The sequence below is a fragment of the Equus caballus genome, chromosome 13 (genome assembly GCF_041296265.1).
Source record: "Equus caballus isolate H_3958 breed thoroughbred chromosome 13, TB-T2T, whole genome shotgun sequence".
NCBI lineage: Eukaryota > Metazoa > Chordata > Mammalia > Perissodactyla > Equidae > Equus > Equus caballus.
This window is the reverse complement of record NC_091696.1, coordinates 28,677,449-28,701,843: the sequence shown is the minus strand read 5'-3', so window position 1 is coordinate 28,701,843 and position 24,395 is coordinate 28,677,449. Positions and strand designations below refer to the sequence as shown.

The 24,395-nt window shown below is 40.4% G+C and overlaps 1 protein-coding gene and 1 pseudogene across 9 annotated transcripts in view; both read left to right on the top strand.

Moving 5' to 3' along the window:
- CRCP (CGRP receptor component) overlaps nt 1–22,953 on the top strand; it is a 43,769-nt gene extending 20,816 nt beyond the window's left edge. For 8 of the 9 annotated variants that reach the window (XM_001493542.7, XM_070231810.1, XM_023655538.2 and 5 more), the window contains 2 exons: nt 15,647–15,704; nt 21,306–22,953. In XM_001493542.7, coding sequence (XP_001493592.3) covers nt 15,647–15,704; nt 21,306–21,455 — 208 coding nt within the window. In that variant the 3' untranslated portion in view covers nt 21,456–22,953. The remainder of the gene's footprint in view (nt 1–15,646; nt 15,705–21,305) is intronic. The other variant, XM_070231805.1, reaches the window with a different exon arrangement.
- LOC138917115 (DAZ-associated protein 2-like) lies at nt 11,569–12,329 on the top strand (annotated as a pseudogene).
- Nucleotides 22,954–24,395: the final 1,442 nt, after the last annotated feature.

Here is a 24,395-nt window from a genome sequence, read left to right as displayed (position 1 = left end):
CCTTTATCTTCTCCCTTTTGTGTTATAGTTGTCATATTTATTACATCTACATACATTGAAAATAGTATTTAGCAATCTTTTAACATATACTTTTAGACTTTGCATATTTTAAAGACTTTAACAGGACAAAAATAGTCTTTTATGTTTACTTAGAATTTTACGACTTACTTTGCTTTTCATTCATTCCTTAAGTTCCAGGTTTATTTCTTACCATTTACTGCATCCTGAAGAACTAACTTCTTTAGCACTTCTTTTAGAACAGATCTGCTGGCTACAAATTTTCTTAGTTTTCTTTCAGCTGAGAATGTTGTTATTTTCTTTCATTCCTGAAGGATAGTTTCACTGGGCTGAGTGGTCTTTTCTTTTAGTACTTTAAAGATGTTACTTCAGTATCTTCTGATTGCCATAGTTTCTGATGAGAAATCTGTGGTCATACAAATATGTAATGTGTTGTTTTTGTCTGCTTTCAATATTTTTTCTTATCTTTGGCTTTGAAATTTTGATTTTTTTTTTTTTTTTACTTTGCTGAGCTGCTTGATTATGTACATTTTTGTTTCTTATCAGATTTGTGAAGTTTTGGAATGTTATTGCTTGAAATTTTTTTTCTACCACAATCTCTTTCTTCTTTCTTTCCAGAATCCCAAAAACACAACTGTTAGAACTTTGGTAATTGTTCTACAGGTCCTCAGGGTTCTGTTCTTTCTTTCTTCTTTTTTTTTTTTTTTTTTGACAAGGAAACTTTATATTAACATTTTTCAAACAATCTATATACTTATCACCCTCAGCTCCCTTATTGGAGCATGTCTCACCCTACTGACACAAAAAGCTTTGGATAATAGAATCGCAAGTAGGGGATCAGGACTTGGGGAAGGGAAGAAAATGATGCATCGCTTTTCCTCTAGATCTACTTTGATTCTCACAAAGACAGAGATCTCAGACTATAAAGGTTGTATGTGTGTACGTGCATGTTTATGCAGCTGTTTCAGCTGGACTGTACCTTCTCACTGTATTTTTTCCCTATCAATGGCTCCTCTGTAGACTATTTATCAAGAGAGACAACAGAACAGTCTTGTCTAGTAGAACTTTCTACAGTGATGGAAATATTCCTGTGCTCTGTCCTACACAGTAGCTTCTAGCCACATGCATCTTGATCATGTGAAATGTGCCTAGTGCAACAGAGGAACTGCATTTTTAGTTTTATTTAATTTTAATTAAATTTAAATATTAATAGCCATCTATAGTCAGTGTAGCCGGCATGTTGGACAGTACCATTTTATAATATAGTCATGCTTTGCTTAATGATGGGGGTACATTCTGAGAAATGCATCTTAGGCAATATCATGTGAACATCATAGAGTGTACTTACAGAAATCTAGGTGGTATATCCTACTGCACACCTAGGCTCTGTGATACTAATCTTATGGGACTACCGTTGTATATGCGGTCCATCATTGACCAAAACGTCATTATATGGCACATGACTGTACCTCCTTTTGATTGACTTCATCTCACAGCCATATACAAGATTCAGGTGGCCTTTACAAGTCCTTTGCTGAATGATTCTAAAGCTTGAATCACTGATCTTTTCCTGAGGGAAAAGTGAAAAGGCCAACCTCAAATTTGATATCTCTTTTGTGGCCACCTATATACTCCCCACACCGTATGGTGGCTGAGTGCTTCCAATGGCATTTCAGCTCTTGCATCATCAAGCTTTGTCTTTCCAGAACAGCATATTTGGTTAGCTAGATTCTCAGAAATATCTGTTAAATCAGAGCAGTCATTCTACCTGAATGACTCCATTGGCTGAATTCTTATTGAGAGGTGAGAAAGCCAGAATTTGGAGCCAAAAGGCATTTAGAAACCATGAAATCTAGTGTTTTCCAAGTATGGTACAGGTAATACCACAGTATATGAGATGATTTTAAGTGGTACAATAATGTACTTTGATGTGCTATTTTATTGTAATTTCATTAGTTAAACTTATTTTAATGTGTACTCTTGAGTTAATATTTGCATGGTGTATCATTTTCTGTTTGCTTTGTCTTTTGTGATACTGCCCATATCCACTCAGTGGCATAGTCAGGAAATGGTGTGGGGAAAGTGGATTACTTTTCTTTTCAATTTTTTTTATTATGGTAAAATATATATAACATAAAATTTACCATCTTAACCATCTTTAAATGTACAGTTCAGTGATAGTAAATACATTTATAATATTGGACAACTATCACTACCATCCATCTTCATAACCTTTCATCTTACAAAACTGACACGCTATACTCATTAAACAATAACTCCCCATTCTCCTCTCCCGCCAGCCCCTGGTTTAATATCCTAAAGTTATAACACTCTAATTTGAATTTATATTAGTTTAGCCTCAATAACATACACAAACTCTGCTTCTTTACAGCTCCATCCCCATCTCTCATCATCTTTTTTTGTTGATATAAAACAATTACATCTTTATACATTGTGTGCCCCAAAACATAAACTGATAGTTATTTTAAATTATCTTGAATTATGTAGAAAACAAAAAGTGGAGTTACAAACTGTTGTTATAATTCTAGCTTTTATAATTGCCCTGTGTTTACCTTTATTAAAATGCTTAATTCTTCATATAGTTTCAAATTACTGTCTAGTGTTCTTTCATTTCATATAGTAGGACTCTGTTGAGCGTTTCGTCTTTTTTTTTTTTAAAGATTTTATTTTTTCTTTTTCTCCCCAAAGCCCCCTGGTACATAGTTGTGTATTTTTAGTTGTGGCTCTTTGTAGTTGTGGCATGTGAGATGCTGCCTCAGCATGGCTTGGTGAGTGGTGCCGTGTCCACACCCAGGATTCTAACTGGCGAAACCCCGGGCCACTGAAGTGGAGTGTGTGAACTTAACCGCTCAGCCACGGGGCCAGCCCCATGAGCGTTTCTTCTAAGGCAGGTCTAGTGATAATGAACTCCCTCAGTGTTTGTTTACTTGGGAATGTCTTAATTTCTCCCTCATTTTTGAAGAGCAGTTTTACTGGATATAGGATTCTTGCTTGAGAGTGTGTTTCTTTTAGCACTCTGAATATATTGGCCCACTGCCTTCTGGTCTCTGAGGTTTCTGATGAGAAATCTTAGTGAGGTTCCCTTGTATATGACAAGTTGCTTCTCTCTTGATGCTTTCAAGATTCTTTGTCTTTTGAAAGTTTGATTATAATGTGTCTCTGTGTGAATCTCTTTGAGTTCATCTCACTTGAAGTTCATTGAGCTTCTTGTATGTTTATATTCATGTCTTTTATCAACTTGGGGAGTTTTCAGCCATTATTTCTTCAAATATTCTCTCTGCCCCTTTCTGTCTCTCTCTTTTCCTTCTGGGACTCCCAGAATGCATATGTTGGTCGGCTTCATGGTGTTCCACAGATCCCATAGGCTCTGTTCACTTTTCTTGAATTTTTTTCTTTGTTCCTCAGATGCAATAATTTCCATTGTTCAATCTTTAAGTTTGCTGATTCTTTCTTCTGCCTGCTCAAAGTTGCCTTCAAATCCCTCTAGTGAGTTTTTCATTTCAGTTATTGTACTTTTCGGTGCCAGAATCTCTTTTTGGTTTCTTTTTTATTTCTTCTCTTATTGATATTTCCATTTTGTTCATATGCTGTTTTCTTGACTTTCTCCACATCTTTCTTTAGTTCTTTGAGGATCTTTAAGACAGTTGTTTTAAAGCCTTTGTCTAGTAGATGTACCATCAGGTCTTTATCAGGGACGTTTTCTGTTGCTTTATTATTTTCCTTTGAATGGGCCATACTTTCCTGTTTCTTTGTATACCTTGTGATTTTTTGTTGAAAACTGGACATTTCCTCTAATAATGTGGTAACTCTGGAAATTAGATTCTGTTCCTTCTGCAGGGCCTGCTGGTTTTTTATACTGTTTTTATCGCTCATTTTTTTAAATTACAGTAGGCTGGCTCTGTGCCAAGGATCAGCCTGAGATATGAACTCAAGTCTTCTCAGGTCTTTTCTGAGCTTGCCCCTTTCCCTAGCCATATGCACTCCCTTTCTGATTTTCCCTGTATATGTAGTTGTTTTTGAATGTCCTAGCCTTTAGTGTCTGAGCTTTAGGGAAGAAGAAAAAGTGAAGAGTAGAGAAAAGAGCCCTTTAAATCTCCTAGAAGTCACTTGAGCTGGAGTTGGAGGAGCATTCACTAATGAAGGGAGGTGCAACAACAATGGCCACTGCCCCTTTGCCTGCAGTCAGAAGCAACAATCAGTGATTAAAGCACAGATCCTGATGTTTGGAGAGCAGGGTCCTTTTTGCCCTCTCTAGCTTCCACAAGTTGTGTGTAAGTTACTTCAGGAACACATGCACAGCTGTCTGTCACTGGAGTTGTGAGATGGGTAGCTGCCACTGTGCTAAGATCTAAAACTGACCATAATTAACTGAAATTTACCCTCCAGGCCTTCTCCTGGAAATTCTAACCCTTCAGTAGACTCCAGAGTTCGAAAATAGCTTTTTCAGACAGATTCTGCCAGTGCACTTATTGTCTAGATGGGAAGACAGATTTCTGGGCTTGCTACTCTGCCACCTTCCCAGAATCATTTGTTTTTGTTTGTTGTTGGACTTTATGTTTTTGGATCAGTTTTAGGTTCATAGCAAAATTAAGGGAAAGGTACAGAGATTTCCCATATGCCCCCTACCCCACCCATATATAACCTCCCAACATCCCCCATCAGAATAGTAAATTTGTTACAATCAATGAACCTACTTTGACACATCATTATCACCCAAAGTCTATAGTTTACCTTAGGTTTCACTTTTGGTATTGTGCGTTCTGTGGATTTGGACAAATGTGTAATGACATCTGTCCACCATTATAGTATCATACAGAGTATTTTCACTGACCTGGAAATCCTCTGTGCTCCACCTATTCATTTCTCCCTCCCCACCCACAACCCCTGCGAACCACTGATCTTTTTATTGTCTCCATAGTTTTGCCTTTTTCAGAATGTCATGTAGTTGGAATCGTACAATATGTAGTCTTTTCAGATTGGCTTCTTTCACTTAGTAATGCACATTTAAAGTTCCTCCATGTCTCTTTTATGGTTTCATAGCTCATTTCTTTTTAGCACTGAATAATAATTCCATTGTCTGAATGTGCCATATTTTATTTATCTGTTACCTACTGAAAGACATCTTGGTTGCTTCCAAATTTTAGCAGTTATCAAAAAAAGCTGCTATAAACATTTGTGTGTAGGTTTTTTTGTCAGCATAAGTTTTCAGTTCTTTTGGGTAAATATCAAGGAGTGTAATTGCTATATCATATGGTAAGAGCATGTTTAGTTTGTAAGAAACCACCAGACTGTCTTCCAAAATGGCTGTACCATTTTGCATCCCCACTATCAATGAATGAAAGTCCCTGGTGCTCCACATTCTTATCAGCATTTGTTGGTGTTAGTCTTCTGGATTTTGGCCTTTCTGATAGGTGTGTTGTGGTATCTCATGGTTTTAATTTGCATTTCCCTGGTTACATATGATGTAGAGAGCATCTTTTCGTATGCTTATTTGCTGTCTGTATATCATCTTTGGCGAGGTGTCTGTTCAGATCTTCCCCCCCTCCACCCCCCTTTTTTTGAGAGGAAGATTGGCCCTGAGCTAACATCTATTGCCAGTCTTCCTTTATTTTATGTGGGATGCTGCCACAGCATGGCTTGACGAGTGGTGCTCGGTCCGTGCCCAGGATCCGAACCTGCAAACCCTGAGCTGCCCAATTGGAGCATGCAAACTTAACCACTATGCCACCAGGCTGGCCCCTTTTGCCCATTTTTGAATTGGGTTATTTTCTTTCTTTCTTTTCTTTTTCTGAGGAAGATTCACCCTGGGCTATCATCTGTGCCAATCTTCCTCTATTTTGTATGTGGATCACTGCTGCAGCTTGGCCACAAACAAGTGGTGTACGTCCATGCCCAGGAACTGAACCTGGGCCACCAAAGCAGAGCATGCTGAACTTAACTACTAGGCCATGGGGCTGGCCTTGGGTTGTTTTCTTATTGTTGAGTTTTAGGAATTTGTGTTTTTTTTTTTTTTTTTTTGGAGGAAGATTAGCCCTGAGCTAATTGCTGCCAGTCCTCCTCTTTTTTTTTGCTGAGGAAGCCTGACCCTGAGCTAACATCCATGCCCATCTTCCTCTACTTTATATGTGGGACGCCTGCCACAGCATGGTGTGCCAAGCCGTGCCATGTCCACACCCGGGATCCAAACTGGCGAACCCTGGACTGCTGAGAAGCGGAACCTGTGAGCTTAACCGCTACACGACCAGGCTGGCCCCTAGGAACGTGTATATTTTGGACAGCAGTTTTTTATCAGATGTGTCTTTGGCAAATATTTTCTTCCAGTCTGTGATTTTTCTTCTTGTTTTCTTGATATTGTATTTCACAGAGCAGATGTTCTTAATTTTAATGAAGTCCAATTTACCAATTATTTCTTTCATGGATTGTGGTTTTGGTGTTGTATCAAAAGTCATTGCCATACCCAGCGTCATCTAGATTTTCTCCTACATTATCTTCTAGGAGTTTGTAATTTTGCATTTTACATTTAGGTCTGGTTGTCTAGACAGTTGTTTTCCAGGTGGTGGGGAGGCAGATTCCTGATTTTTCCTACTCTGCCGGTTTCCTGGAATCCTGTCTGTTCATTTTTTCCCTTTTTCCCTCCTCTTTGTTGTTCAAAAAGGATAATTTCTATTGATCTATCTATAAGTTCCCAGACTCTTTCTTCTGTCATCTCTATTTTGTTATTAAGCCCACCCAGTGGCTTAATATAATACATTTTGTGTATTATATTTTTCAGTTCTCAAATTTCCATTTGTATATTACTTATCATCTCTGTCCTTTTCCTGAGAACTTATATTATTCCATTCATTTCAAGAATGTTTACTTTTACCTTATGTTGTTATAAATAGCTACTTTAAAGTCTTTGATAATTCCAACATCTGGATTGTCACAAATTTGGCATCTGTTGATTATCTTTTGCCTTGAGAATGAGTCATGTTTTCCTCATGGAGGTAATGTTAGATTGTATCCTGGATAATTTGAATATTATATTGTTTAGGTTCTGGGTCCTGTTAAAAGCCTCTGCTTAATCTTGCTTTTAAAATTTCTTTTAGCAGGCAGTCAACTCAGTTAAGTTCACACCTGAAGTCTGTCTTGCTTTCCGAGGGCAAGGATTTCAATGTCAGTTTAGTTTTTAAAACCTTTGCTCTGTAGCTTTGGGTCTGTTTTGCATGAGACTGGAGTGGTAATGTAACTTGTTCACTTCTCAGTGTCTTTGCTGTGCTGAGTCTGTTTGCTCCATGCTGTTTTGGGGCTGTTCAGCACATGAAGCTCAGGCTAAACCTAGGATTTGTGTAGGTTGATACTCAAATTTAGGAGAATCCTCATCTCTACTCAAATTTAGGAGAATCTTCATTTCTACCTCTCCTCTCTGGGATTGCCCCTGTATTCTCTGGCCCACATGGGCCCCCTTTTTTCAGTCTTCTATCTGCAAGTGCTAGGTTTCTCTCAAAGTTTTAGCTGCCCATGTGTGCACTTGTTACTGGTGCCACCCTTGGGCCCACGCAGGGAGAGAACAAAAGAGAAAAGGAGGGGAAAAGATATTCTTTGGCATTCTGAACCACAGGGGCTCCCTTCCTGTCTACACCTGCCAGGCCTCCCTGGAGAGTGACCCTCGAGTTGTTAGCTTCACCGAAATCTCCAGATCTCAAGGGCCCTTTTCCCCAATCTTGTGGCCAAAAAGATGGAATTTCTCTTGGAGTTTTAGCTACTGCTGTAGCTCTGCTAAGTGCAGGCCTGAGGATCAAGGCTGTGAGAGAAAAGGGGGGAAAAAAACCTCACCTCCGTCCCCCACACCAACTAGTTCTTTCTTCAAGTTTTGTTTCTCTCTCCAGTCCACCTACCTTTGTTTTCTTTTCACAGTCCTCAGGTTATTGCTTTTGTATTTTGTCCTTAGTTTTTTTTGTTATAATCACCAGAAGGATAGGCTTTAGGGGGCTTGTAAGATCTCATCTACAACGAAAGTCCTAATGGTTGATTTTTTTTTTTTTTTTTGAAGATTTTATTTTTTCCTTTTTCTCCCCAAAGCCCCCCGGTACATAGTTGTGTATTCCTCGTTGTGGGTTCTTCTAGTTGTGGCATGTGGGACGCTGCCTCAGCGTGGTCTGATGAGCAGTGCCATGTCCGCGCCCAGGATTCGAACTAACGAAACACTGGGCCGCCTGCAGTGGAGCGCGCGAACTTAACCACTTGGCCACGGGGCCAGCCCCCTAATGGTTGATTTTTAAGACCTTTTCTAAGTATTTGTCTGGGCTGTTGATTTGCTTCCCAATCCCTACATCTTTTCTGCTACAGATATGCACTTGGCTACCATTCAAGAAGTTCACAAGTAGGAATTGCCTTGTAAGCTGATTCATGATTAGCTAGAATCTATATAAATTTAAAGCAGACTATAATATTCAGAGAAAGATTATCTGCAGTTCCCTTTTTCCATCTGTGATCCTATATTTGAGGATTTGTAAAGTCTGTTGTGATCTTTTAGTGTCTACTTTTCATTAAATGGTTGATTCCTGGGACAGATTAACACTCCAGGTTTTTTACAAAGGTTATCATGTCTCTGCAGGCAGTGTTGTTCTACAAAGAACCAGTAGAGGGGGCTGGCAGGCTTCTTTCACTGTGGCTGGGGCCTGACTTCTCTGCTAGGTTGCTGACTATTGCAGCCCATTGAATTCATTTGGCCTTAGTGCCTGGTGACTCAGGGTGCTGCTTGCCATATACCTTCAAGACCTGGACCATCTTGTACTAGGAAGTGCAGTTTAAGACAGGAATCACATTTATCATAGAAACTGCTGAAGTGTTCTTAAATCCTTATATCTGAATATCCTCTGATAGAGTTTTTCCTCTACCATTCTTTCAGGGAGAGGAGATTCAAGATAATAACCCTTAACTGGTCAGTTCTAGTAGTGCAAACTAGAACTCCATTAATTTGCTTAAATACCTAAACTAGAGTCCTTGAGGGTATGGTAGGAACCATGTTTTATTTGACTTCATAGCTTTATTCAGCAAAAATGGTAGTATTGAGAATCAACTTGAAGTCATTTGACCCTAAGGCCCATTTAATTTTCCCCCCAAATGTTAATTCCCCAAAGCATTTACTTCTTTAATCATTTTAGCTTTTGGCTTGAGGCATTTAGTTCTTAAGAATTGCAGCCTTGCCTTCAGTCCCAGCTCTCATTCTGAGATCTTTCTAGATGTACAGCTATGTCTGCCAGGATAAAGGAAGAATTTGCCTTCAAGAATCAGCTTAGGTAGATATGTAAATAACTTTGGGTCCCTAAAAGGGATCTTCTGTGCACAGATTGCTTAGGTTTTGGCACAATATTTGGGACATGGACCTCTGGAACTAGAAAAGCTCAGAGTAGGTGGATGGGTTCTCATAGTATCTGGAGTGTGGTTACCTTGCTTTCAGAGCATAGACTCCTGCCCCATGTCTCCCCAGTATTCAACAGTTGTCTCTCCCTTGAATTCCTCCTAGAAGTCAGGGCTGCCCTAGCTCTTTCTTCCATTTATCCTGCAGATTACATTTACCTCATGCCAGCTTTGTTCAGTTGTTGGGGATGCAAAGATGAATACATTGTAAGTGCTATGGTAGTGAGGACATAGTAGAAAGACACTGAAATATCAGAATTTGAGTGTAGTGTTTTACAAGTAACACTAGGTTTTAATATAAAGTGAGAGTCAGCCAGATGCGGGTGAGTTAGTGCTTTCTAAGCCGAGGGAACATGATGTGCTAAGGCCTGGAATCAGGAACTAGCCTGATGCTTTCCCGTGGAGTGTTTGCAGTTTCATTTAATTGGGATATGAGTGGTTGGGGGAAATGAAGGCATATAAACCTAGAGAGACACCAACAAAGACCAGATTTCATTGGGTTCTGGAGGCTGACCTAAGGAAATTCAAGTTCATACCAAAACCTGTGAGGACAGTGGGAAGATTACAAGCAGGATAATGAGATGTTCAGGTTTTCATCTTTTAAGATACTTTTTTTTGTGAGAGTGAAGATAGATTGAAAAGTGGCAGACCTCCGAGGGTAGAGGCCATTGTCCTCTAACCAAGAAGAATTGAAGTAGCTTGTAGAAATGGTGAGGAGGGACAGCTATCTTGAAGGAAATATGATCAGTAATTCTTGGTGACTTAATATGGGCAGTGGGTAAGAGGAAGGAGTCAAGGATGACCTACAGGTTTTTGGCCTGCGTGTTTGGCTCTTCACCAAGATGAGAAGTACAGAGAGAGGAGCTGGTTTGTTGGGAAGGATAGTCAGATCACTTTGGGATATGTAGTGTTGAAATGTGTCTGAGATGTCTAGGTGGCAGTTGGTTGCAAAGGTCTGGAGCTCAGTTCACATAGCATGAAAACCTGGATTTCTTGGTTAAAACCTAAGTAGCAGAGGAGATTGTGAGGCTTGGATGAGGAACTCAGTGAAAGGGTCAGAGGGTGAAAGAAGGCACTGTGGAATTGCTACAGAGGCAAGCAGAACAGAAAACCTAGAAAGAGATGAAGAAGGAATAGTCAGAAAGTTAAGAGAATCAAGGACGAATAGTCCTATGGAAGCTGCAAGGTAGCTAGTTTTAAGGAGAAAGTTATCAGCAATGTCAGGTGTCACAGAGACAGGGTAAAGCAGGACAGAAGCATCCTCTAGAGTAGTCAATATGCAGTCACTAGGCCCTTTAGCAAAAACAGTTTTGGTGGTCTTTTGGGGCAGGAACTAAAGTGCAGTGAGTTGAGAAGTGAAGGGGGAGAAAGTAGAGACAATAAAAATAGGCTTGGTTATGAAGTCCGGGGGAATGTTTGTAAGACCTACTCCACCAAACCTAGAACCTTCAGAACATGTAGTTCTGTGGTTTAGTTCTCCTTGGATGGAGGAGCAGAGAAGTTCCTTAGTTGGTTTGACTCTGAGTCAAACCAGGGAGCAGTTTCAGGGAGCAACTGTGAATGTTTTTGTTGCTAGAAGACTTACAAGATCCTTTTTGTAACTATGGGAACATGTCAGCAGTTCAGAGCCTGGCAGAATAATGACTGTTGGGTGAACTGAGTTCCGTTGCTTTGATTGATTTGTAGCTGAGATGCTCATTTATTCAGCTATTCCTTTTCTCTATTCCTGCTCTTCCTGTATTCTTTATTCATACTGTTTGGTGATAATGGTTAAAGTAAATAATTTAGTTTTGAGTGAAGGTTCATATTTTCCAAGCCAATTGGGCCTTTGAAACTGCTGGCTGATCTTATTCCTAGTCCCCTCCTTACCTGATACTCTGCAGCTTTTGGTCCTGTTAACCCTCTTCACATCCAGACCTCTCAGATGGTAACTTCGCTTTTGCTTCACTGAGAAAAGTTATCCAAAATGAGCTCATTTCCCTTCAGCTCACCTCAGATTTGCCTTTTCTTTCCACATTGCTGTGGTCTCAGTGGAACACGAGCCACTTCACCGAAACTTTGGACTTTTGTTTTTCTGAGGGTCTTTCCCTTACTCTCATATAATTTCAGTCTCTCCGCATGTATCTCCTTAGCTGGCAAACATGCTTCAGTCTCCCTCCAGAACTTGCCCCCCTCAGGCTCTAACTGCTTTTTTATTTCTCTCCTGTCAAGAGGTTATTTCAGTCTGTGAGACTGAGCAGAACTGGACCCACAGCCACCATGAACAGCAAAGGTCAATGTCTAACACAGCCAGCCTACCCTGTGCAGCCTCCTGGGAATCCACTGTACCCTTAACCTTGCATCTTTCTCAGGTTCCACCCCATACTGATGCTCCATCTGCCTACTCAGAGATCTGTCATCTGAGCTCTGCGTGCACCTGGGGGCTGCCACAGTCCCCACCATGTCAGCCGCTTTTCTTTGCCCTCACTGTATCTTCCCATGGCCCAGTAAGTGGCTATTGGTCCTTTAGGTTCCACAATCCCCATGGCTTATTATCCCATCTATCCATCTGGTTCTATTGTGCTGGTAGAAGGAGGGTATGATATAGGTGCTAGATTTGGAGCTGGGGCTACTGCTGGCAGTGTTCCTCCTCTACTCCCAGGATGCCCTCCCAAAGCTGCTCAGCTTGCAGTCATGGAAGGAACCAGTGTCGCTGTAACTCAGTCAAAGGGAAACTTCTTCATGGGTGGCTCAGGAGGTGACCACACCATCTGGTGAGGAACCAAGACTATGTCACAGCACTTCTCATAATGTAACTCCTTTAGTCATATTAACCTAAAATTGCAGTTTAGACATGTTGTTGGGATGTCTTTCTGTTGCCCAAACTTTCAGGCAATTTTCAAACTTAATAAGGAACTATGTAATGGTAGCAGTACCTCCCGAAAGCATTTTGAGGTAGGAGAGGTAGCCATTCATAAAATCAGTGGGGGTGAAGCAGCCTTGAGGGTCTTCCTTTAATTCCACTGGAGTAATACTGTACGTACCATTATTTGCTTCTAGTAATAAAACATCAAATTAGGTTTGGAGGGAACTTTGATCTTCCTAAGAATTAAAGTTGCCAAATTATTCTGATTGGTCTTTAATCTCCTTTAAGTCTCTGATTTGTATTGCTTGTTATAAATGAAATGTATTAGTTGTCTGCCTTTCCCCTTCCATCCTTTGCCCCACATCCTACCTTCAACCCTAGTCTTCCATTCCCTTCCACCAGTCTCCGTTGAATCAGTGGTGCAGGACAGAAAGCCAGTCAGACTAATTTCCTTCTCTCCTTGCACTTCTCACTTGTCATCTTCTAACTTGTCTTTCACAAGGATCCACTGAAACCCGCTCTGTGCCCCAAGCACAGACCCCATTACTTCTGCTTTTGCATCTCCTCAGGCAAAAGTGGGGGGTGCCTTTTGGATCCTCTTTATAGGTTGTCTCTTCATGCGTGAACTGAACCCAGATTTCTTTGCTGCCTGAAAAACTGAGGTTTGAACAAAGGATATCAATACAAACTGTACAGAAAACAGGTTTGTTTAAAATATGGGAGGCAATGAAGAGGATGCCTTTCAAAAGCCTGGTGACTTTAGAGCCAAATTAAGGGAAGTTTTCAGATCAAGAATCGGGTACCATTTATTACGTCAAAGAGTGCCTGATGCGGCCACTCATGTTTCTCCCTAAGCTGAGTTAATGGGTCATATTGTGAATGCCTTACTATAAAATGACTTGAGTCCAGTGAAATCTCATTAGGGTTAAGAATATTTTGGAGTCCTTAATATTTTCACCTTTTTTCCTGAAATTGGATTTTATTTTATCTTATAAGTTCAGTTCATCTCAGTTTAGTGTTCTGTACATGTGGTATTCGATTGTCCCATTGACTGCTGTAGAAGTTGAGCGTTGTATGTCTCTACACTGTGGTCACTTAACTTGTAGATTTTTTATACTAAAAATGTAGAATAAAGACTATTTTGAATATTTTAATAAAGTGATGACATTGCATTACAACGAAAAAAAAAAAACCACAACAGGTTATTTCCTCTACAGTTATTCCTCAGTTTCCACAATCCAGCTATCACCACAACAATCATTCTGCTGAACTACTTGCACAGGCCACCAGTGCTGTCTTTCTTGGCAAATTTAGTATCAATCTATCAACCTACTTTCCTCTTTTCAGTATTTGGCATTGCTGATAATACCCTCCGTCCTGAAACTTTGCTCTCTTGGTTTCCCTCACACTGTTCTCCCAGGTTTTCTTTTTCCTCTCTTTGCCCCTTCTCATTCTCTCTTGCTGCCTTCTCTCGCAGCTCCTTAAATGGAGGTGGGTTTTGGTGTTCTGTCCTGGGTCTTCATTTACTCTGTAGTTGGTCTCTGGACTATGATATCTACTCTCATGGTTTCATATAACTCCTTGCTAATAAATCCAGTTCTGGTCTTTTTCTTAGTTCTAGACAAAACTAGAACTAAAACTACACAAACTGCTCGACAGAGACCTCTTCATTGTTGTTCCAAAAGTACCACAAACTCAAATTCAGATTTCAGTTAACATACTTTTCCCAAACAGGCTAAAAACCTGACAGTAAACCTTGACTCTTCCATTTCCTTCACCCCACCTCCCACCCAACCTAGGCAGTTGTCACACCCTGTTGACTGTACCTGAGGCTGACAAGGAGCATTTCACACGTCCAGACTCTCATTGTCATCCCTGCTGCTGCTGCCCAAGTTCGTGACTTCATTTTCTCTCACCTAGGAGTATGTCACTCCTTTGCTTGTTTGCTCTCCAGTGTCTATAAACTAACATCTAGCCTCTTGGTAGTCAGGGCCCTTTGTGGTCTTGTCCCAGATAACTCTTTCAGCCCTGTGTCCTACAACCTCTCAAGCAGCCATTTCCTAAAACTCTGTGAATTTTTGTTCTTCTGGGTGTTTACTTGTGCTGTTCCTGCCCTGACTGCCCATTCTTCCCATCCTTTGCCTAGAGATTCCTTCAGGGCTCGGCACGGGTCTTCTCCTCCATGAAGTCTTCCTCTTTGAGTCTAGACTAAATGTTTGGGGATTATGAGGAGTAGAATTTAACTACAACTGCCTTAATAATGACTACCATTTATAGAGAAATTACTGTGTGACAGTCATTGTTTTGACACTGAATACTAGAAGCAGATGGTTAAGAATACCAGCTTTTATTATTATTGTGTAAACTTGGACAAGTTGTTTACCATCTCAGCATCAATTAAGTCTGAGAGTTAAATGTGTTTGCTGTGTGGAAAGTAAGCAATAAATGGTAGCTGCTGCCACTATAATTGGAAGGATTTTCATTCCTCATAACCCCCTCATGAGATATTAAGTACTATTATCATTCCTGTTTTGCAGATGATGAAACTGAGGCTTAGAGAGATTGGGTAACTTGTACTGCTTCCCCAAACGTATGGCTCTGGGAACTGTGGCTTACTCATCTTTTTATTCTAGAATGTCTTTAAATCCAATAAATACTTATTGAATTGAATTGAAAGATGAATCTGGAGCTGCAGGGTCAGATTGAGGGAGAAATTTAGAAGTTGTCACTTGCATAGTGGTAATAATTGAAGCCAGTCTTTTTCCTTTTAAGTCCAGTTATCTTTGAGAGTCCACACATTTCAAGCACCCCTTCAGCAATGAGCTATGTATATTGCATTGTAACAGATGATAATTATCTTTAACTGTTACGTAAATCTCTTGTTAAAATTCGCTTGTATTTGTCTTCTTTCCCCAACTGGATTGTAAGCTCTTTGAGGGCAGAGGACTGTACCTTATACTACTGAGTATTAACTCCTGTCTCTTAAAGTCCTTGTTTTTGTTTACTAAGATTTTGTTAATCTTTATTTTCTGTAATTTGGATTAAGAAAACATTATTTTCTTCACGTTTTTGAAATAAAATTGATTAAAACTGCACCTTTACTGTTTGCTACAGTTCTTACAATCCATGCCTCTATACCCTTTAAAATTCTAATACACATTTGTACCCTTGGGTAAGAGTCACTGACATAGGACTTTCCTATTCCCATTCTCTCATTTTGCAGTTGAAGAAACTGAGAGCCACATTCCAAGTGGTTCTCCCATTTCTTATCTGACAAAGTGTTCTCTAAACAGCTTGGTCAAGACTCAAGATTGTGAGGGGTATAAGAGTTTTAAATGCTGTGTACTTTTGTTTTGACAGAGCTGAAAAGCTTCAGCTGCTGAATCACAGGCCCATGACTGCTGTTGAGATCCAGCTGGTGAGTGAAGGAGGCCTAAACTTGAAGGGGTTGGTTTCTGAGTTGGCAATGTAGAAAGGGTGATAAAAGCTGAGAACAGGCAAGCTAGAAACTGCCATTTCTTGAAAAGACTACACAACCGCCCCATTTTGTAAGTGAAAAGAGACCTCACCAATTTGATCCTAGTTAGTAGGGACTTAAGGAAAGTAGAAGACTGGAAGAAATTTAATTCTTTCTATAGGGTTTAGGGCTGGGGTTTTGGCAGCTAATTTCTCCCTGATATCCTACGCCTTTCTGGCCGTTGCTTCCCTGTAGGGGTTGTTGCCAACCAGATGTTGCGTAAAAACATGGGAGTCAACCTGACTCTGGTGAAATTTATCTCCCCCCACTCCCACCCTTCAACCCTACTCTTCCTGCGTTTCTTTTCTTGGTTAATGGAGCATATGTGCACTTTCCCACATGCTCTCTTTCTCCCTCACTGTCCTGGCCCGGTCTCGTAGACCAGAAACCTGCAAGTCATTCTCTTCCTTTTATCTCATATTCAGTTAGTCCCCAGATTCTATTGCTTCTATCGCCTCTTATTATTTCTTCTCTCCCTACTGCACTGCCTTAATTTCCATCATCATTTCTCAGCTTGGCTCTTGCGGTTGTCTTCTCACCATTCTCCCTGGGCCGCCTCAGTCTGGCCCCCTCCAGTCCATCTTCTACACCACTGTCATAGTTTACTTTCTAAAACCACAGATTGACCATCTTGTTTCCCTGCATAAAACCATTCAGTGGAGCCTCATCACTTGCAAAGTCTAAATAGCAGTCATAGCATAAAGCTTTAGAATTATGGAAGGCAGCTGGAAGAGAAGCCAGAGATGGTATAGGGGAATGTGAAAATGAGGTCCAGCAATACAGAGTGGTCGCTATATTGGCATATTGTGGCAGTTTCCTTCTGCTGTACAGGGCAGAGATCATTAAGCTACAAATATCAGGCAGGCTGTTTAACTGCTGGTAAAAAAACTTTGGCTGGAGAATTAATAAAATGAGCATAAAGCAGTTCCCAAAGTCAGTTTTAGAAGTATTTAGCTCTTTGTCAAATTTTCTTCAGAAAAGTGTGAAAGAAAATGACCAAAAATACCTATGATGTTTAGAATTGCTTAGAAAAAAAACAACCTTTTTTTAAAGGGTCATGGGTATTTAATTTTTGACTAAAACTTTTATTGTCTTCCCAGCATTGTTTTTGCCCTTCAAAATGCACCCAAAATTAAATTAGAAAAATTCCTTCTGTAAAGGGTGTCTTTCTAGACACTAGAGATCCTTTTTTTGTACCCTCCTTATTCTGATCCTTTTGATTGTGTTGGAGATTCAACTTAGAAAAGGGAAGAAACAAACGAAACAGCAAGAAACTAATCCCTGTCCCTCTGGGTTAAAGATCACATATCATGTCTCCTCCAACTTAATCAGCAACATATGTTATTCATGGCTTAATGACAGATGGAGAGAAGAGATCAGGAAGATTAGCATGACCTCATCCCAGAGCCTGTGGAAAGCTCTATCATTACTTGGTAATATTGGCTGCTATTAAGAGTGCTTACTACTTGCCAGACTTGGAGCTAGGGGCTTTGTATATGTCACCTTTAATGCCCTCACCATAGTCTTGGCTAGTGAGTGGCTGATTGGGTCTGATTCAAAAGCCTTACTTTGTTCCTCCAAGCCGTGTGCTTTTACATGGTGAGAAGAAAGGTGTGTGTGGCATCCCCTCAGATTGGTCTCTTCCTTTCCACAGGTAGGTAAGCCTTGATAAAAACTATGTCATTTCCAGCAGTTGGACCATTTTATAGCCAGATTTTTCCCAGCCTAGGATTTGGCTATGAAGGATAGTAAATTGTTTACCAAAGCTTGTAGCAGTATCTCTTCTCACCAGAGAGAGATAAGAAATGAGGTTTTCACATAGAGTAGAAAGTGCAAAGGACTTGAAAATTTCCTTGTGTTAACCTTACAGCCATTTGTTCTTCCTGGGTCCAAAAGTAATTCCAGCATCCAACATTTGTTAATATTCAGTTTTGGAGGCTGAAACTTCTCCTTTTAAGTTACATCTCAGCCATGATTTGTTCTGATCCTCAGATCCACAAGTGACTGCCTGCTGTCTGTGAGGAAATGAGGAAACCACCCAGCTTCTGTGACTTCTGCCGTGCCCTGTTGTGTATAATTTAGGACAGTGTGTGAGCCTTCTGCCCTGAAGACAAGACAGTAACCCCATGACCTTACAGGCCACTTTCCTGAACAGCACTACCATCTATGCCTGTTATAATTTAGTGATTTAGCCTTGAATTACATAGAGTTTTATGATTTAGAAGACACTATAATGTATGTTCTCATTTGGTCCTTACTATAGACATTACTTTCATTTTACATTAGAGAAAATTGAAGTTTACAGAGGCTGAGTAAACTGTTTTGGGTCAAATAGCTAGAAATATCTGTTGCTATTAGATTTTGAGTTGTTTTGAGGAAAGTAGGAGGTTAGGCTTGGCAGTTTAGAATGAGAAACAACCATTTTTGAAGTACAGCAGGCCAGTTTGACAGCCCCGGGAATTGATAGAACCTTTGCAAATGATAAAAATTTATCATTTATCTTGACCCATCTGCAAATACTTTGGATTTTTACATTTCATTTGTCCTTATATTCTCAACAACTTGAAACCTTTTGTGTTTGACAATGTGGAGATGGTGCTTTGCATTTCTTTATTTGGGCTCTGTTTATTCTTTGTTGGGAAGAAAAGGTGAGGAATAATATAGTTATTATCATTTACCCTGGTGATCCAAGAGGGGTTAATAAGTGTCTGGTTTCTGAAAGTTTCTTTTTTGTGTATATTTCATTTTGCTTAATGAAGCTTAAATTTTCTTCCTGTGACTGGGACTATTGGGTTGAAAAGAAAAGTTCCTGACTGTAATTGTCCCTGAGGGTTGTGTGCTGACAAAAGCTTATGCTTTTGGCAAATATGGCAACATTAGAAAGCTGTTTAGGGGCTGGCCCGGTGGCACAGCAGTTAAGTGCGCATGTTCCACTTTGGCAGCCTGGGGTTCGCCGGTTCAGATCCCGGGTGCAGACATGGCACCACTTGGCAAGCCATGCTATGGCAGGCATCCCACATATAAAGTAGAGGAAGATGGGCACAGATGTTAGCTCAGGGCCAGTCTTCCTGAGCAAAAAGAGGAGGATTGGCAGCAGTTAGCTCAGGGCTAATCTTCCTCAAAAAAAAGAAAGAAAGAAAGAAAGCTGTTTAGACCTGTTGCCCAGAACACACCTAGCTGATGTCTGATCAGTGCCGCATCTATCAAACCCAGAGTTTGGGATGCAAGAAAGTGGGCTGTTGAAGTCCTCTCTTTTGGTTTTCTAAAAAGGAAGGCCTCTCAGAGGTCATATAACCAAACTCTTTCAAACTAGTGGACTCTATAGTCTGGACCATACAGCATCTCTGAGAAGGAAGTGATAGAAACCTTCTACTGGGACTGGCCCATGGCCGAGTGGTTAAGCTTGCACGCTTTGCTTCAGAGGCCCAGAGTTTCACCGGTTTGGATCCTGGGCACGGACATGGCACCGCTCATCTAGCCATGCTGAGGCAGCGTCCCACATAGCACAACTAGAAGGACCTACAACTAGAATATACAACTAAGTTCCGGGGGGGGCGGGGGGGTGGTTTGGGGGAAAGAAGAAAAAAAGAAAAAAAAGAGATTGAAAAAGAAACCTCCCACTGGAAGTTGTGGTGTTCTAGAAAGAGCTGGGATTCAAAGTCAAAAGACCTTGCACTGCTTGCTAGGAGACCCAGATTTAGGTTTCTTTATAACATGGAACCCCCACTTACTCGTCTGTAAATTGTCCTGACTTTATGTACAGTGTTCTTGAGAAGTTCTGGTGGGCAGTGATTCTGAGAAAGGCCCTCATGAACTGTGGAGCATTGAATAGATACTGGTGGGAGGTTGTCACTGTTCTAATGACAGCCTAAATCTCCTGCACCCTCTTCCCCTGAGGCAGGAAGTAGTTCATCAACTGTTTATGCCAGCTATTCGTAAACTTGGAGACATTCTTCTCTCAAAGATCATCTTTTCTCAAGATTAAATAATCAAATCGGATATATCCCTCCTTCCTCCTCCTTCATTCTTTGGAGGCAGTCTATGTAGATTACTTCCTTTTACAGACCCTAATTTTGCATGTCTGATTTCAAAAAATGGGTTTTTGAGGATTGTTTCTTATTCAGTAGAGAAGTTACATTTTACAGAGCCTTTGAATCTTTAGAAAATGGTGGTTTTATTTCACAGTGTGATGGGAAATAACCCCATTGCTTCACTCAGGAGCTTCTCCACCCCAGAACACCCAAGATTATTCTCTAGTTGTGGAAACATTTTTGGATTGAGGTTAGTGAAGAGACTGATGTTTTGCCCAGGAGTTTGTGGTATGATCTTGGACATGTCACCTGACTTCTTTAGCTTCTGTACTGTTATCTATAAAGTGAGGCAGTCAGATTGAAGTCTTTTTTAGGATTGTAAGCCTAGCCTGTCATCTTACTTTATTTAAATCTGCCAGGATTTCTTTCTGGAACTCCTTTTGGTGTTAGTTGCCAGATTTCAGAGATTGCTCTGGGAAATGCCATAGAATAGGACCCTGGACACCATTAGCTGAGAAGGCTGTTTGTGATAGATGGCGAATGCTACCAAGTGAACGTGGTTAAGTAACTTGACTGCCTGCATACTACTTTTAAAAAGGTGGCTACATTATGGTTGTATTCATTAATATATTGAGAATTAGAGGTGAGGCTAAGAAAACTGACTCATGATTGTGGATATCATCTGTACGTTCAGATTTCCAGGTCTGTGTCAGAAACTGGGCTTTAAATGGACCTTTGATGGGGCGGTGGGAGATTGTTTCCAAGATGTCATTCATCAGACTCCTGTTTTGCATTCCCAGCAGATGACCAAGGCCACATGGTGTGTGTTAGATTGCAGGTGTTAGAGTTGGGCAGCCTGGTTTGGGATTCTAATTGTACCCTTTATTAGGATTGTTGTGAGGGTTAAAAGAAATAATAGATGTGAAGTGCAAGGTGCAACACCAGGCACATGAGCACCCTAAAGAGCTGTTGTTAGTGGTGGTGGTAGTGAGGACTAGAAAAAATATATGACCTATTTGGCACATAGTGGGTAGTCATCAAATGAGTTGATATAGTTCATAAGTTACAGATGTACTTGTGAAACACAGAAGTATATAAGGTGCCATTTCACTCCCCAGGGGTGAGTTTTCTTTGCATATACTACGTATTCTTGTGTGTACATGGATGGGTATAGATCTGTTAGAGTTTTCTTTTTCTTTAAAGAAAAATGCTAACCTATAACTTGCTTTTTTCACTGACCCATTTTGAGCAGTTGCATTGGCTTACTCTGGAGGTTGAGCTGGCTTCTCCCTCCCATGGAGCCAAGAGGGAGAGGACCTAGAGACCTGAGGTGGCTCACAGCCAGTCCCTCAGCTCTTTGTGGTAGGAGGCTGGGCTGAGACCGAGAACAACGTGGACAAGACAATATGGAGGTGGATCTGGCCCATGAGGCTCATTTGTAATGTCTGGAGGGGTTTCTTTCCTTCTGCAGATGGTGGAAGAGAGTGAAGAGCGGCTCACAGAAGAGCAGATTGAAGCACTCCTCCACACTGTCACAAGCATTCTGCCTGCAGGGCCAGAGGCTGAGCAAAAGAAAAATACCAATGATGATATGACAATGGACGAAGAGAACCCAGCATAGAAGAACACAGCTGGCTCAAGCATCTCATGAAGTTGAAAGAGCTAGCAGTCATTTCTCAGATGTTCAGAGAATTGTTTATTTGGTTTTACTTTCGACCCCAACAGACCTGATTTCATGGTTTAGTTGGGTAAATCTCAAATACGAACTAAAAAGAAATTCTTGTGTCTCCGGGAGAAAAAATGGGGCTGAAGATAGGCTGAGGTTGTCGGGGCAGAAAGCTAAAGAGAAGAGGACAGAGTTGAAGAAGACAATGACTGTGGAACCCTCTATGGTAAAATATTTCTTCTGTGGCCTTTGCCAGTTGTGGGAAGGTCCCTGTACACAGCTGGTGGACTACTTGTGTTGCCTTTGATGTGCTGTGTCCTAATTAGTTTTATCTGCTTCTCTAGGCGCTTCCTAAGCAGGAGCACAGAGTGGTATTGGGCTGAGAGCTGAGTTATGAGAATCTAGTTAGACGTCTAAAAACTCCCAGAGCAGCAGATTGTTGCTTTACTTTAAAATGAGCCACAGAACTTGGCTCACCTTACAGGAATCTTCACCTTGAGAACAGCAGAGATAAGAAGAGCCTGGCCATCAGGTCGTCATCAGATCTGAAGGCCCTTTTCCTCCGCTGGCATGGGCTTTGTTTACTGGCTCACTATTTAGTCTTAAATGTTAGGGTACCAGCTCATTCCAGTTGAAAAGAGGCACTCCAGACTGAATGACAGTGGCAACAGAAATACAGTAGATTGGCTGCCTTTCTGACCATCTTCAGTTTCCTGCCCTGAGAGGGACCCCTGGGTAGGTACCTCCTGTTGAGCCAGGTCACTTGCACGATGGGCAAATTGTTTTCATTTTTAAAAGGCGCAAATATGTAGCTCTTTTCATGGACAGAATACGAAGAACTAGAGGTTTATTAATAAGAATTTGAATTTGTTGGCTGTTGCACAGTTGCATCAGTTTCTGGATTTAAAATACTAGAATAATTACCATGTGAAGAGCTTGTAATATTCAGGCTTTGGAGAATTTAGTAGCTCCAGACATGCCTTAAGTCCTAGGAATACTGCTAAAAATTAATTTCCCACATACACTCTGCTCCCTGTTTGGGGAAGAAAATGCCCATAGACATTAATTTTCCAAATTGGTAGTCATTTTGTTGCAAAGTTACCTATTTTCAATCCTGCTGTTAATTGGATTACTTTCTACCTCCTTGCAATTCCCAGGTTATTTCAGCCTCCCTGCCACCCCTGCCGATTGCAATTATGTCAGTCTTAACCTTATTATCTAAGGATCAACTGAGATCTGCTTACAGGCAACATTGAAATTAACAGGGCATTTACTTTTAAGTCTCTCTTGAGTATTTGGAATTTTACCAGGAGCTGTTGATTTATTTGTCAAGGCATGCATGTGCTTATGTCATTGTTGTTTCATTTTAACCTTGTGTGTGTTAGATGCTTTTTCTTGATGGATTTAAGAGTTTAATCTGGTTAATAATAAATTGTTTCCAGGTGACTGCCAACTGGTGCTATTTTTGTAAATCTTTGAAGAGTTTGTTTTGCCATGGATAGAAAGAAAGAAAGTGAAATCTGACTTAAAAGCTAAAATATGTGATTTAAAAAAAAATTGAATCTATTTATATCTAAATTCTCTGATGGATTTCAAGAAAATTTTAAGTTTCTATGTTTTGGACTTGAATTTAGCCTCAGTTTCTGATTAAGCGATGTAGACTCTGGAAGACTTAACCTTTATAAGAAACATATTCTATGTAATATTCCTGTCACATTAATAATCAATATTTCAGAAATAAAAAATAATTTACTCAAGAAACTTAACCAGGATCACATCTAGGAAGGAGAGCTGGGGAGGTTGGGAGACTTGCTTTTCATTTTATATCCTTCTATCTGGTTTCAGCTTCTGACCATGTGGCTGTTTTATTCTTTAAGAAGAAAAAAAGTATGCCCCTTTGCATATTGTCCTTCGCCTCTGTGAAAGTTACTGAATGTGTAGTCAACAGTTAAATTATTTCCCAAACATGGAGGCTGATGTCCAGTCACGTCACTCTAGGAGAGGCAGCCCTGAGGGGAGCTGGGGCAGACTCTGTAACATATGAGGAGGGCAGAATTCTGAGAACCAATTCCAGTATCTGCCTCAGTGACTGGAGCTAGATAGATTTTTTAGGTCCACCAGCCTGCCTTTGTTATTCCAGACTTTGTAGGCTCTCAGTTCACTTTTTTTAGGGGAAAGCTCTGGTTTGTAATAGGGAAATTTTTTGGTTATCTGTAAGGAAGGTACTATTCAGCTCTTGAAAAATTAAGTTGACTTCCAGTTGGAGGTTTACCTAAATATTTTCCTTGCTTCTTTTTGCTTAAAAGTTACAGTATGACCTGCTTCCACCTCAGAAGACTTCCCTTTTATTCAGGGCTTGTTCATAAAACAGTGGGTACTATTTCCCTAATCAGTCATTGTGTAACCATACCAAGAGCTTTATGCCCTAGTGAGAGGTGAGTAAATTAATGCTCCAGTATGTTCTTTGCTAAATCATTTTCTTTCCTGAAACCAACTTAACACCACTTGTGTAAGTGGATCACTTCTCAGTAAAGTTTAAAACAGATTACATACCCTGGAAAAAATCATCAACCTTATTTAATTACACAAGGAACAAAGGGGATAAAAGGAAGAAAAACTGCCTAGAGATCCTTTTATATATTTTTAAAATTGATATAATTCACATAGCGTAAAATTTACCCTTCTAAAATACACCATTCAGTGATTTTGAGTGTAGTCACAAGGTTGTGCAACCATCACCACTACCTAATTCCAAAATGTTTTCATTACCCTGAAAAGAAGCCCAGTACCCATTAGCAGTCATTTCTCCAGTCCCATTTCCCCAAAGCCCTTGGCAACCAAAGTCCTTGCTATCATATCTAAGTAGATTGCCCATAATCTGCTTTCTATTTTTTC